Source organism: Sphaerodactylus townsendi, linkage group LG04, assembly GCF_021028975.2.
Source record: "Sphaerodactylus townsendi isolate TG3544 linkage group LG04, MPM_Stown_v2.3, whole genome shotgun sequence".
Classification (NCBI taxonomy): Eukaryota; Metazoa; Chordata; class Lepidosauria; order Squamata; family Sphaerodactylidae; genus Sphaerodactylus; species Sphaerodactylus townsendi.
In genome coordinates this window covers 46659279-46672489 of record NC_059428.1, presented here as the reverse complement: position 1 = coordinate 46672489, position 13211 = coordinate 46659279, and the positions used below count along the sequence as shown (strand labels likewise).

General features: G+C 40.7%; 2 protein-coding genes across 3 annotated transcripts in view; one reads left to right on the top strand and one right to left on the bottom strand.

Annotated features, from left to right (window-relative positions):
- The window catches only part of ZNF654 (zinc finger protein 654), a 32737-nt gene extending 31240 nt beyond the window's left edge, over window positions 1–1497 (bottom strand). Inside the window, exon 1 of one of the 2 annotated variants that reach the window (XM_048493703.1) lies at window positions 1016–1497. In XM_048493703.1, the coding sequence (XP_048349660.1) occupies window positions 1016–1270 (255 nt within the window). In that variant the 5' untranslated portion in view covers window positions 1271–1497. The remainder of the gene's footprint in view (window positions 1–1015) is intronic. The other variant, XM_048493704.1, reaches the window with a different exon arrangement.
- Window positions 1498–1703: 206 nt separating this feature from the next.
- Window positions 1704–12324, top strand: CGGBP1 (CGG triplet repeat binding protein 1). The gene is made up of 2 exons (XM_048493962.1): window positions 1704–1883; window positions 7796–12324. The coding sequence occupies exon 2, from the start codon at window positions 7818–7820 to the stop codon at window positions 8313–8315; it is 498 nt and encodes a 165-aa protein (XP_048349919.1). The 5' UTR covers window positions 1704–1883; window positions 7796–7817; the 3' UTR covers window positions 8316–12324.
- Window positions 12325–13211: the final 887 nt, after the last annotated feature.

Here is a 13211-nt window from a genome sequence, read left to right as displayed (position 1 = left end):
CTTCACCAAGTACACAAAAAAAAGCCCTGGTTTTGTTTCCACAGATTCACAGATTAGCAAATGTAAGTAAACCACATATGTCAAAATTAAGCAAACATCACTACTTATGAGTCAAAACATGGAGAATACCTAAATGACATGTTCCCTCCCTAATTTAAGTCAAATGCATTTCTAAGATGCACTTCACCTCCCCAAAACACACTGAGGCAGTAAACTTGGACATCCTAACCTAGAAGGAAGTGTCACCAAACAAAGACGTGCCTAGACTTGGCGCATGGGCTTCGCCTGGCACCCAGCATTCTTCAGCCAGAAGTAACACCAAGAAGCCACCACTTGTTAACAGAACCAGGCCCGCCAGCCAAGTGTCCTCCCCTCCAAACAACCCCCCCCCCCTTGTCAACTCACTTCTGACCACTCAGCCTCTCAGCGGGGAACTGTATAACCACAGAAGGGCGAGTTTTCGGCTTGAATGTGTTGCCACGGCTCTTTACTTCTTCGCCCCCCCTGCGTTTACATATATGTTCTCTACCTCGGGGCACGTCAGAAGGCCGTTACTGCTTTCCTTGAAAAATTCAGGCGAGGCTTCCCCGGGAGGCCTGGCCTACCTCTCTTCCCAACCGCCTTTCCGACATGGCCAATCCAGCCGTAGCCTCCCCTCCACCAAAAGTCCGTATACGGCAGCTAAAGGAGAAAAGGGTGTTCGGAAAGCCCCCCTGTCGAGCAGCAGCCGACCCTGCCTGGAAGAAACTTCAGCCGAGGTAAATTTCGGGCAGATCCCAAAGCAACAGCGAGGAAGGGGGAGAAACTGGATCGAAGCCCCACAGCCGAGGGGAGGTTGGAGCGGCACTGGGTAGATCTTCGCCTTTCTCCACCGCCTCCTCGGTCGACCTCCACCCGCCCCCGGTCCGAGAGGAGACCCCACCCCCCACTTTCCACCTCTAGAAGATTCGCAGTCTGGTCTCCCCCCCCCACCCCCGCGAGGTGTCAACCAAGAGGGGCGGGGCCAGCCTCTCACCTGGCAGAAACGGTAGCAGTAATACTGGCTGCTCAGTGCGGGAGACAGGCCAGGGGGAAGGCGCGGCCCACCTATGGCCTCGAGTTCCTCGCCCAGCCTCTCCGACTCCTGATCGCTCTCGTCTTCCGCCATGCTGCTCTGGCCGCCCTGCGCGTACCGAGCTCCAGCTCTGTCCCCCCTCCGGTCCGACTCACCGGATAGCCCGCCTCCGAAGCCAAGTTCCTCAGTTCCGGCACCACCCCCACTGCACGTCATCACTGGCGGGCTGACTTGTCAATCAACTCGTGGACTCGCAACCCCGGATTTTCATCCCCTTCCTATCGGAGCTGCTCGGACTCTCCGATGTCGGATTGGGACAGGCGTGTTCTGATTGGTCGGCTGAACTTTCAGTCCCACTTTCTGCTTGGTTGGAGGTCCGGTCAGTCAAAGACTCCAAGCCTGGCCTTCGCTTTTTTGTGATTGGGTCCACATTTCATCCTTCAAAGTAAACATCTCCGCCTCCTTCTTGTGGGTGGCTTTCAACGTGCGGACGGCTTCCTCACTTTCTCCTCGCTGAGTGGTCAGGAACGTTGTCACTTTGCGCGGGAGAACCTATCGAGAGCGGCGTTCGCTCTTGGCTTCTCTTACTGGGCGTCTGATTCTCCTCTGCTTCTTGATTGGTGACAGTGTTGCTAAGGGGGCCAAGCCCGCCTTGCTTGCCTTGCCCGAGAGGGGGAAATAAACCCCTCCTGTCTGTGTGTCTGGCTGACAGGCGGCTCCGCCGAGTCTGCTCCGCGTTGTGGCGGAGGCCGGAGGGGAAGCGCGGCGGAGCAGAGCGAAGTCCGGCCCTGGCCTTTGTGGGGAGGTCGCGCTGCGCTGTCAGGAAGCTGTAAGAGGAGGGAGCGGGGATTGATCTCGTCTGAAGCCACTAGAAAACCCCCCCCCCCTCATCTTTGGGTGGGGATGCGAAGAATGGGACTGGGTCTGTGGAAAGGGGCGGGGGAGATTGTCCGGGGTGTGTGTGAATGTTTTGGGGGGGGGGAGGTATGGGAAAGGGTGCTGATGGAGAAAAGGCGCCTGAAAGGAAGACAGGGGTGATGGAAGGCCTTTCGTTCAGTGCTGGAAGGTTGTGGATGTGGGGCGTGATACTCATGTCATAATTAATACGGCAGCCTGTGGTACAGATTTAATATTTTGTAAATAAAAGTTGCATTAAAAGAGACTGAAAATATCCCAGCAAGAGAAATTCTAGTCTTTCAGAACGTACTTTAAGAAGTTGGTGGGGGGAAGGGAAGGGAAGTGGCCAATGCAGTTTATTAGCACAAACAAGGTTCACGTTTTCCAGTAGATATGAAGGATTTCTTTATTATGAAAAATCTATTATAGGATAATGATGGCACTCTCCAGGCATAAAGAATATAGTGACTTGGCCAAGGCCATCCATAGTTAATATTATCATATTCTCTAGAAACTTTGAGGGCTATTAAGGTTTATGCATGGTATAGGTGTGTCATCTGTTCACATTTTGTGCTTTGTGTTATTAAATATGTTATTAGTGCCTGTAATGGTAGGAATAAATTAAATACCATGCAAGTCATACATTTTTCAATGTTTAAAAGCTTGTTCCTTTTTCCTATTTTTTTCACTTTTTGACCAATGAAAGCAAAAGAAGAGAGTGGATTATCACAGACAAATGCCCCAAATATATCAGGTCATATCTTGGCTAAGAAAGAATAAATCAGTTTCAATTTATTGGACTTAGTAGGCTTCTCCTCCCCTTCCAGGCTTGGGGCAGCTTACGTCAGGTTAATACATTACGTACATAAAATACAAATCATTGCTCCTGCTCCTTGTGACACAAAAATGTAGATCTAAGGTGTGAATTCCCCCCCCCCCCGCCCAATCATCTAATACTCTTGTGCACAGTCTGGATTTTATCATATTTTATAATCTCTCTACTTTAAAAATGTAGATCCATGACAGTTTGTGGGTTTTTGTGGAAAGACCCCTTGAATATACTCTGTCCACATACTTCAGTGCAAAAAAAAAAATGCAACTCCAGCATTAGTGGAATCCCCTTGGTGTAAACTGGTCCCTTACGGGCTTTATGGGCAGATTATACAAAGGCTACTTTGTATATAAAGGCTACTTTGTATAAAAAGGCAACTTGTGATAGTGAGTAAAGAACAATTGTATATAGAGGCAATAAACTTTTGTATGCTAGTGCTAGGAGGCAGCACCTTGGCTTGGTTGTCCTGTTTGTTGACCCTCCAAACCAGCTGGTTGGTTTCTATGTGAAACAGTATGCTGGATTAGATGGAACTTTGGTCTGATCCAGCAGGGCTGCCCATATGTTCTTACAGAATGACAATCCAAATCCATTATGCTGTCACAAGACAAAACCAGCCCCACAAACTGCACTATAAAAAGTTGAACCCATGTTTGTGGTGCCACCAGCACACACAGGCTTACATTTGAGGCACAGTGCTGGCACAGGACATGCAAGAAGGTATGGTTTACAGGCAGGCATGAGAAACTGCTCCATTAATTCACTCAGACAGATGAGAAAAAGGAACGCCTCTGGCCAAGAAACAAAAACCATGCTTGACAAGGACAAAATAATGTTGAATGTATTGTCGAGGGCTTTCATGGCCGGATTCAACTCGTTGTTGTGGGTTTTCCAGGCTGTGTGGCTGTGGTCAGACCATGGCCACACAGCCTGAAAAACTCACAACAACCAAAATGGTGTTGGTTAGTATTCTTTCTTTGCTAGATTTCTGACCTGGCATCCTCACACTCCATCCAATGGTGGGATTCAAATAATTTAACAACCGGTTCCAGTGGTGGGATTCAAATAATTTAACAGCTGGTTGTTTACATGCACCATTTTAACAACTGGTTCTGCCGAAGTGGTGCGAACTTGCTGAATCTCCCCACTGACTCCATCCAACCATGTATTTCTGAGCTGTTATTTCAGATTGGCAATTCTACAAAAATTGCACCCTGTTGATTACTTTCCAATACAATACGATTTACTTTCCAATACAATACTAAGTAATGTTGCTTGTTTTACTTCTTTCAGTGTTCCTTTGTTGGTGAAGTGTAATGTATATTAGTCGTTATTCAGCGGTGATGTACATTTTAAGCAGTGAAATATCCTCTCCTATAGCTATTCTGGCTGGGTATGAAAACAAGATTAGTGTATTGAGAGGTAGTTAGTTTGTATTTAACAGTCTTGAGGAGTCACAAAGCTGGCAGAATGATGTGGTGATATGGACTGCATCTTGTTCCTACTCTATTTCTTATTAAAATAGAGAGAACTCACATATAGCTTCAAGGTTTCCTGTGGCTTATACTACATTGTCTAGAGTCTGGGTCAACTTCTTGTTCCAAGAGATTGAAAACGAAATAGCTCAGACAATGTGTTTCAAGCTGAGCCCAGTTTATACATTATCTGTAGTGCTGCTTGTCTTTGCATAGTGGAATAGTAGAACCCTCATATTTCCTAACATAATATTTCTGTAAGATCACAGGGGCACACAGTATACACTGGAGGAGGGAAATCATGTTAATTGGGACCTGTATGGCTGATTTGTTGTTGTTGATGATGTTGTTGTTATGGAATTGTTGTTTCATATATGAGATTTATCTCCTACTGTCGTAGGAGGTTGTAGTGATTTCCACCACCACCACCACCACCACCACCCCGCTCAAGTAAAAACTAGAAGTGGGGTATCAGTAATAACTAAACGGATATGGTGATAAAATTTTGAATGATTAGAGTGACAAAATATCATTGTTGCTTTGTTTTATTTTGTCATTTTATGATTCACACATTTGGCAAGATGGGTTGTGCTTAAGAAGGAAGTGAATGCAGCAGTAAAATAGTGAGGAGACACAAATATATAAACATATTTTAAAAGTCTGAGAAACAGGAAAAAGGGTAAGTTAAGTGCCTATTCAGCACAATCCTAAACTGAATGCAACTGTTGCAAAGAGAACTGTAACAAATTTAGGAAAGCCATGGGTCTTGAAGCCTTTCTTAAATTTGTGTTTATCCTTTATACACAAATTAAGATTCCCAAGTTAGTGTTGCTTGTCCCTTTGGCCATTTGGATGACTATGATTGCCTGTCTGTTCAATGAAATGCTTAGATGTTTAATGGTCAACATTCAGAACATCAAAAAGACAGTGCACACTGCACTTCTGGATGAGAGTTTATAAATGTTGGGAAAGTTTCCCTCATTAGTGACTTTTCTCATAAATAAAGAATCCTTCATTAATACAGTCCTCATGTTGCAGGTTATAAAATGAAGTAACGTGGTTGGAAGAGCAGGGGCTGGAATAGGTATTTCAATATCTGATAGCACTGTAGTTTCTTTTCCTTATAAATATGACAACATCATTTTGTTACGAAAGCAACACTTCAAAATCATATGTGCTGTATTCAAGTAGCAAGTAAGATCTAGACGTGTTCTAAGACTGCATTCAGGAACTTTGTCACTAGTGGTCACCCTGCAAAGAGACATAGTTTCTTGCTATATTCTTGATTCTTACTCATTCGGTTATTAAATTATTTGTAGCAAGTGTTATAAAGAACCACATTTCATATAATTTTCCCTATACAATGTATCTTAAATTCAGTAAAAGGCCTGGAAATTAACATATCTTTTTTTCCTGGATGATTCTCAGTTGCATAACATTGTTATTTTTGTTTTGGGGGTTTGGGGATGTGTGAGTGCTAAAATTGAGGGATTACTCAATTGTGTTGCTTGTGCTACCTGTGAATAAGGAACTGGATAAAACATTGAGACTTTACATCAAGTTCACTTTTTTGATCCACACTGGCTTTAATAGTTTAATGTCTTCTTGTAATGACAGTAGCAAGTGATCATAATTAATATCTTGTAGTGCTCAATTAGGAAATATGTATGTGTCCAGAAAAATAATTTCCTGACTGTGAGAAAAGTGCTAGGACTGGGGGATTGTGTAGGTTCCTCACTAGCCATGCATCTCTTCTGCTATTTGATCCACCCCTCCCGTACTTACACATGCTGTCTACCTATGGTGGGCATTTGTTAAAACTAAAACTAATCTCCCCCCACCCCGAAAAATGATTGTTAGTATTGGGGGGCGGGGGATCTCCAAAAAAAGTGGCAATAAAATGAAGCCAAGAAAGCTGATCCCAAAAAATGCTGATTTTTTTCAGCATTATGGGGGCCCATTTGACCCGCTGCATTTGTTGTTAAAAAACAAACACCTGTCCCTTCCTCAGTTACCTGCAGCCTGGCTAGGCCCATCATTGAACTATGCACGTGAAGATCAGAGGTGGCACAGTGGTGGGATTCAGCAGGTTCGCCCCACTTCGGCAGAACCGGTTGTTAAAATGGTGCTTGTAAACAACCAGTTGTTGAATTATTTGAATACCACCACTGGAGCCGGTTGTTAAATTATTTGACTCCCACCATGGAAGTGACGTGTGTAGTTCAACGTGGGGCTCAACCAGCATTCCACTGCAGCGGCTCCCTCCAGTCTTCCTGTGGAGATTGGAGGTGACGCCTGCAGTTCAACACTGGACTAGCAAAAAAAAAGAAGTCAATACAACATTTTTAAATGAAAATTTTGGTTTTTAACCACACTGGTAAAATATGTGTGGCTCCAGACTCTATGTGAGTCTGAGAGATGGTGTGTGCAGTTCAGCTGTCGGCTCAGCCTGCCCGAACCCAGCTTTCAACTGTATGCCTACCTTTGAATTCCATGTGGATCTTGAAGACCGCAGGCAGTACAGGTTCAACTCTGTGCTGCCTGCTGCCTCCCAGACCCACATGGAGTCCGGAGGCAGGCGTATTTTTCAGATTTGGATTTAGTAACTTTAATTTTTTTGAAAAAAACTAAATAAACCAATATGTAAAATTCACTGGGTTGTTTTTTTTTTTTTTTGGTGAAAATTTCTGGCCCTAATAAACCCAAACCTGAAAAATGCCTACCCCTAATTTCTACATGATTGGACAAATCTGGATTTAAATGCAAATGTCCACTGGTGCTATATCAAGTGTGATCCACAATTTTCTAAAATCAGAAGGCCTTATATTGTTGAATTTTCATATTGTCCAAGCCAGTTAACTGAAATTCTCGAACACATTTGCAACTTCCAGTCTGATGGTTTATTTTTAGGTTCTTAATTCTCATTTTGTTGAAATTAATTTAACCACAGCAGACAAAAAACAGAGTTTGTTAGGATTCTATACTCCAATTTGTGTCTAATCATGAAGGATAGAAATCAAAATTGCAATCCAGTAGGATAGAAATCAAAATTGCAATCCAGTACAGTTAAGTTACAGTGACTTCTTACAACATTACCTTGTTATTTACATGTTAGATCTCAGAGCCTCTTTTCAGCTTGAAATTTTCATTTTTAAAAAGAGCGCATAGTCTATGTGCCACTGTCTGCCCCATTAAGTAGCAAGCACCGTTCCAAATGGAATCTATAAAACTACCTTATTTTCAGTTAGTAATTTTTCTGTGCTTACAGAAGTTATGATAATAATCATCTGTGGAATATAAAGTTTTAGCACAATCACTGTGTATTTTGGTATGCATTATAGTTAGATTCCGTATCGAGAGCACTTTGTATGTCTTGGTGTGGAATGTTTGAGCATTTTAATATTAATCTGTACTTACTGATTTACTGGAGTCTACTCAGGAGCACATTGATAGGGCCCGAATTGATCGCTGATGTACTAAACTGAGTTGACACAGGAGGAATGTCCATTTAAGGCATGTCTTTTATTTGTCTTCCAGAATCAGTTTCAAGAAGACAGCAATGGAACGATTTGATGTGAAACCACCTCCCTCTCGCAGCCGTTCCAAGACTGCTTTGTACGTGACTCCTCAGGATCGTGTAACTGAATTTGGCAGTGAACTGTACGAAGATGGAGGGAAACTGTACTGCACTTTCTGCAATGTGGTGCTGAATCATGTTCGCAAGTCTGCCATCAATGACCATCTCAAATCCAAAACTCATACCAAGCGCAAGGGGGAGTTTGAAGAGCAAAGTGCCAGGAAGAAACCACGGACTCTGACTGCCTCTCTGCAGTGCAACAGTGCAGCCCAGACAGAGAAACCCAATGTCATCCAGGACTTTGTAAAAATGTTTCTGGAAGCTAACATTCCTCTTGAGAAGGCTGACCATCCAGCTGTGCGAGCCTTCCTCTCTCGCCATGTGAAGAATGGGAACTCCATACCCAAGTCAGACCAACTAAGGAAAGCTTACTTGCCTGATGGCTATACAAATCAACTTCTCAAGTCTGAAGACCACTGAAGGGAAGACTACTTGGTTGTGGATGTGGAGTATTAAAGTTGCCTAGCAGTGGTGTGGCTTATTTTTACATTCATGCACATGCAATGTTATGTCACGGATTTTGTATTGTAGAAATGACAATCTGTTACAAAATGCAATGATGTAAAAAGAAAACCAGCCCTAGTTTGTTTGGATCTAAAACGCCATTGAAATCCACGGAGTTTGGAATGGTAGTAAGGTGCAGGTTGCTGAGTAACAGAGCAGAGTTAGAGCCTTTTATGTCCATTGAAGTCAATGCAATGAACTTAGAAAAGTGTAATTCTGCACTGTAGGTCCCGTCCTACATTATATGATAACTGAAAAGGAACACACTATGGCCACTTTGATGTCCAGTGCAAATGCTAGTTCCATTAGTGAAAACAGTTGTGCAAAATTAATCTTCTGGCTGATTCTGTTTTATTCATTTATATCCAGGAAACAAAATTTATCAACGTTGAACACTTGTATGGCTAGTGAGACGTTCAGTAATAGGGATGTGAAGCTAGAGTATAGCATCCCCATTTGGATGGACATTTAGCCAGAATCCTGGTGAATATGTTTCAGGGAGTACCCAATTTATACCAATTGTTCCTAAAAGCAGTTAATACTATTTGTGCAGTGTCCATGGACATAAGCTAATGGAGCAGGAAAGTGGAAAATCAGAGCAACCAAGGGACAAAAGTGAAAGAACTTTCCAATGTTGTAAAATTAGAGGAGAGTTATGCAGTGCATTGCCAGTAGATGGCAGTGTTTTGCATATAATGCGACAGTATTTCAGTGTAAGCCTGAGTTTGGGTATCCAGAAGTTCCACTGAGGTTAATGAGATTTATTCCCTAGTGAATGTGTTAAGGATTACAGCCATGTCTTACACCGGTTATCTCCCCAAGTTCAACTTCACAATTGTCTCATATAACTGGATTATGTTATCCATTTGAATACCTACTTTTCTTGAACATTTCTTAGCTTGTAATATGATTTCTCAACATGGCAGATCTTTTTTCTAGTATAAAATTTGTTCCAGTTTTGCTGCTAGCTGTGAAAGCTATGAATATTATGAAAATATTTGTTGCTTTCTAAACAAAAAGGGTATGAGCCAACTAGTTGGTTCTTTTGAAGGTTCCCACTTATTTGAATAGAAAAGTTAATGCACTGGTAGAACCAGCAAGCTTTTTAAAGAATTTCTTAGTTTTGGCTAGATTGTGTTCCAGATATTTTTTTAAAAAAAACTCCAGAAAACTCAGTGGTATTACAAAGAAAACAGTGGTTTGTTCCTTTTCCTATTTCTCCCCTCTTTTTAGGGACTACGACATGGTATGGTAGCAAGAAAAGTTTAAGGAATATACAAGCTAGTGACAATTTTTTTTCCAAAGCTTTCAGTAGAACTTTGTATTGTAGGATAAAGCCCACAGTCAGGAGACAGTTTGTTTTCTAAATATATATGTATATTATTTGTTTTTAAAACAATTTTTAATGTTTTTGGTGAGAAATTTATATAAAAAGAATGAAAGCATTTGTTTCAGACTTCTGGTGGTTATTGGAAGAGCTTGTGTGTCTTCCTCAAGGCAGCCATTTTCTTTTTTTTCTTCCGTGAAGTTTTCCACCGCTGTCTCCCCCTCCCCCGCCACCACCAATTAGACCAAGTATTGCTAATTTTTCATAAACAGCTTGAAGAAAAATATGCCCCCCCCCCTTCCAGCCTTGACACAAACAAAATAATCTGCTGGCCCACAGTAATGTTTGGCTCAGGCTTAAGACAACCACACACAGGTTCTCATGCACTGAGAATCTGTTATACAACACTAGTGTAATATTTATAACAACATGATTCTCTTTAAGAGCTATTGCAGTGACATGGCAGCCTTGTATGTGGGCAAGACAATATGAGTGTTTAAGATTAGGTGAGATCATGTTATTTACAATCAAGAAAGTACATGGTAATAAACTAGTATTAGAAATTTCCTGCTTTCATTCATCGTGTGTACTTGTTCTTTTAGTTTTGCAACTATTTTATTTAGAAAAAGAATATGGCTCAGTCTTCTACCTTGGTAGATGTAGGAATGGATAGGACGGGTAAATGTCTCCTACCAATCTTTTGTTTGTTAATGTTTCCTTCTAATCTTTTTTTTTTGGCTAACACCATCTCTTGTGTGTTGGCTTGAACATAATGCATTGCCATCACAGCTGTACTTTGTATTTTCCTTGTCCTATATGATGTCTAATATCTGGAAACTGTCTGTGTATAAGGCAATGGTAAAACTAGTGCAATGAGAATGCATATATATCACTGGGAACATTTCTTTTGTATTTCTTTCCTGTTTTCATTCCTTAGGGGAGCCTCATATATGACCACTGAAATGTCAGTAGATGGCTGTGCATAAGAAAGAGGTGGTGGGGAGTGATGTTGCTCTGTAAGTTTGTGAAATCAATGTATTCCACATATATCTTCCTAAAAAGCTTCCATTTAGCAATGTTATGCCATAAATGTAAAAAGAAGATTAGATGGTATACAGTCTACAGGAATGGGTCCTTCAAGATATATATGCCATTGACCATGTGTGATTAGTATAAATCATGAAAAGAAAATACGGGCCATTTACACTTGGGACTTCTCATCGCACCAAGCTTACCTGGGAATATTTTCATTTATGTAGCAGTATTGGAACATTATCTGGGTTAGATTTTCATTTACGCAACTGTCTCCACACCACTATGCCATGGGTCAATGAAAGGTTTTCCAGTCCAGGCAAACAGCAATTTTTTCTCAGCTTTGCTAGGAATGTGAATCAGAAAGAGTGTGCCATGCCTGCCTCAGGTTATGTTTTCTTCTCCCATGCCATAAATGGGATCATTCCTCCATTTTGTCTGCCTTCTCTCCACCTACTTCACTCCCTCCTCCCCTTCAATTTTTGTACATAAGTAATCATTCGGTACACCTCCATTGTTTTCCCTCTAGACTCCTCAGTTGCATTTATTCCATACGCTACTGCTGAAAGCAATTCTTCTCATCAACCATTTCCCCCTATTCTGTTTTTTTAAAGGATTTCACCCGCTTTTTTCCTTAGTGGACTAACATTAGGGCAAAATAACAAGTCAGGCTCATTCAAGTTCACCTAATATTTGCAAGTGAAACTGAAGGCAAAAGATACATTGTTACTACAAATACAATGTATCTTTGCCGCAGAGTTTCACTTGCAAATACTACCTGAAATTGGAAAAAGAGCACACAATCAACCTGGGCTGCGTTATTTTGCCCTGAAGTTAGTTCACTAATGCAAAAGTGGAAAAAATCCTTTCAAAAATCAAGGGGAGGGGGGAATAACTGATGGGAAGAAGCTGCAGCAGATTCAGGGTTTTAAAAAAATGGGAATAGGACGTTTAAAATTCAAAGCTCATTCTGTGGGGGGAAATCCTTTGGATCAATTGGTGAGCTGTAAGTGCATAAATGGCTATGGTAAAGTTAAGGAAATTTGCTTGATGCCCATTGAAAAAGAAATTGCTATATCGGACATAAAGAGTCAAACAGTTGGGGAAGCCAGAACTTTTTAAACGTATGGACAATATAATGACACATTTAATATGTTCATGTCGTCTGTGTTTGTAAATTTTGCACTGGAACAAGTAAATGATTGTAACCTAACCAATGGAATATAATTTAATGTTTTATAGATTGGTCTTGATTAGCTGTTAAAACATAATGCCACTTTGTGACTAGACTAAACATGGACTTATTTGGGAATAAATTCTGTTGAATACAGTTGGAATTGCTTCCAGATCAACATAGCAAAGATTTAAAACAAGGACTTCTATTTGTTAATGCTAATTTATTTGTTAACATCTCAAACAAACTATCCAGAGTTTATTGGGAGTAATAGGAAGTATTTTTCAAAGAATTTTTTTGTAAATTTCTGTAGTTTAAATTTTTTGGGAGGGTTACAATTGATTGAAAAAGCTTTAGATCCAACCAAACGCAATGGTTTTCAGCAGATGGGGGGAAATGGATTATGTCAGATAGGGGACATTTTTGAGTAGTTGCACAATTCATAACCCAGTAACAATATGCCAAAAAAGTAGGGGGGAGAAATAGAGAAGAATTTAACATGATTTTGACTCTCAATGACAAATTTCAGAACTGAAATGAAGAATACAGTTCGAACATACTACCACTAACTATATATAATATATAGTTAGTAAAAATAGTATATATAACGTTGATAACCTTGCTATCCTTTTTTATTGGTACATTTTGAATTTACTTCTATGTTTCATTTGCTTTTGCATGTTAAATATTCACTGTCTATGTTTTTACAGTTTTGTGCTTATTTTACACAATACGTTTTTAAAATAAATTGTACTGGATTAATAAGGAAAAAATGTCAGTCATTGTAATAATCTATTAAGTAGAAAGGCAGCAATGGCTATTCTTTGTGTCCTCCCCAGTTTCTGCTATTTTGTGCAGAAATAAAAATTGGTGTCAATAGTGTATTGCATCCCTTCTTAATATTGGCCATTTGAAATTAAGCTCTGCATTATGTTTAAGACATGCAAAATGTACTTATTTCACACATAGGTCAGTTGGGTCATTTTATTTACAGTCTGCCATTTCTCACTGACACTGAAGGCAGATTACAACATGCAAAACAAGGCAATAGGGAAAATATAGGTTATGTAATGATGGAACAAAATTGATTACAAACTTTAAAAATGTAATAAAAACAAAAAAAGATATGATATGTAAAAACTAGACATTAGAAAGCTGTGCAGTCAAAACTTGATAATGTATGTGTACGTAAAGTGCATCAAGTCACAGCTGAATGATCCCAGCAAGGGGCATTAAAGACAACTGAGAAATGGGTGGTTTACCATTTCTTTCCTCTGCA

Coding starts and splice junctions, on each gene's coding strand:
- CGGBP1 (XM_048493962.1), top strand. CDS start 7,818: ATGGAACGATTTGATGTGAAACCACCTCCCTCTCGCAGCCGTTCCAAG.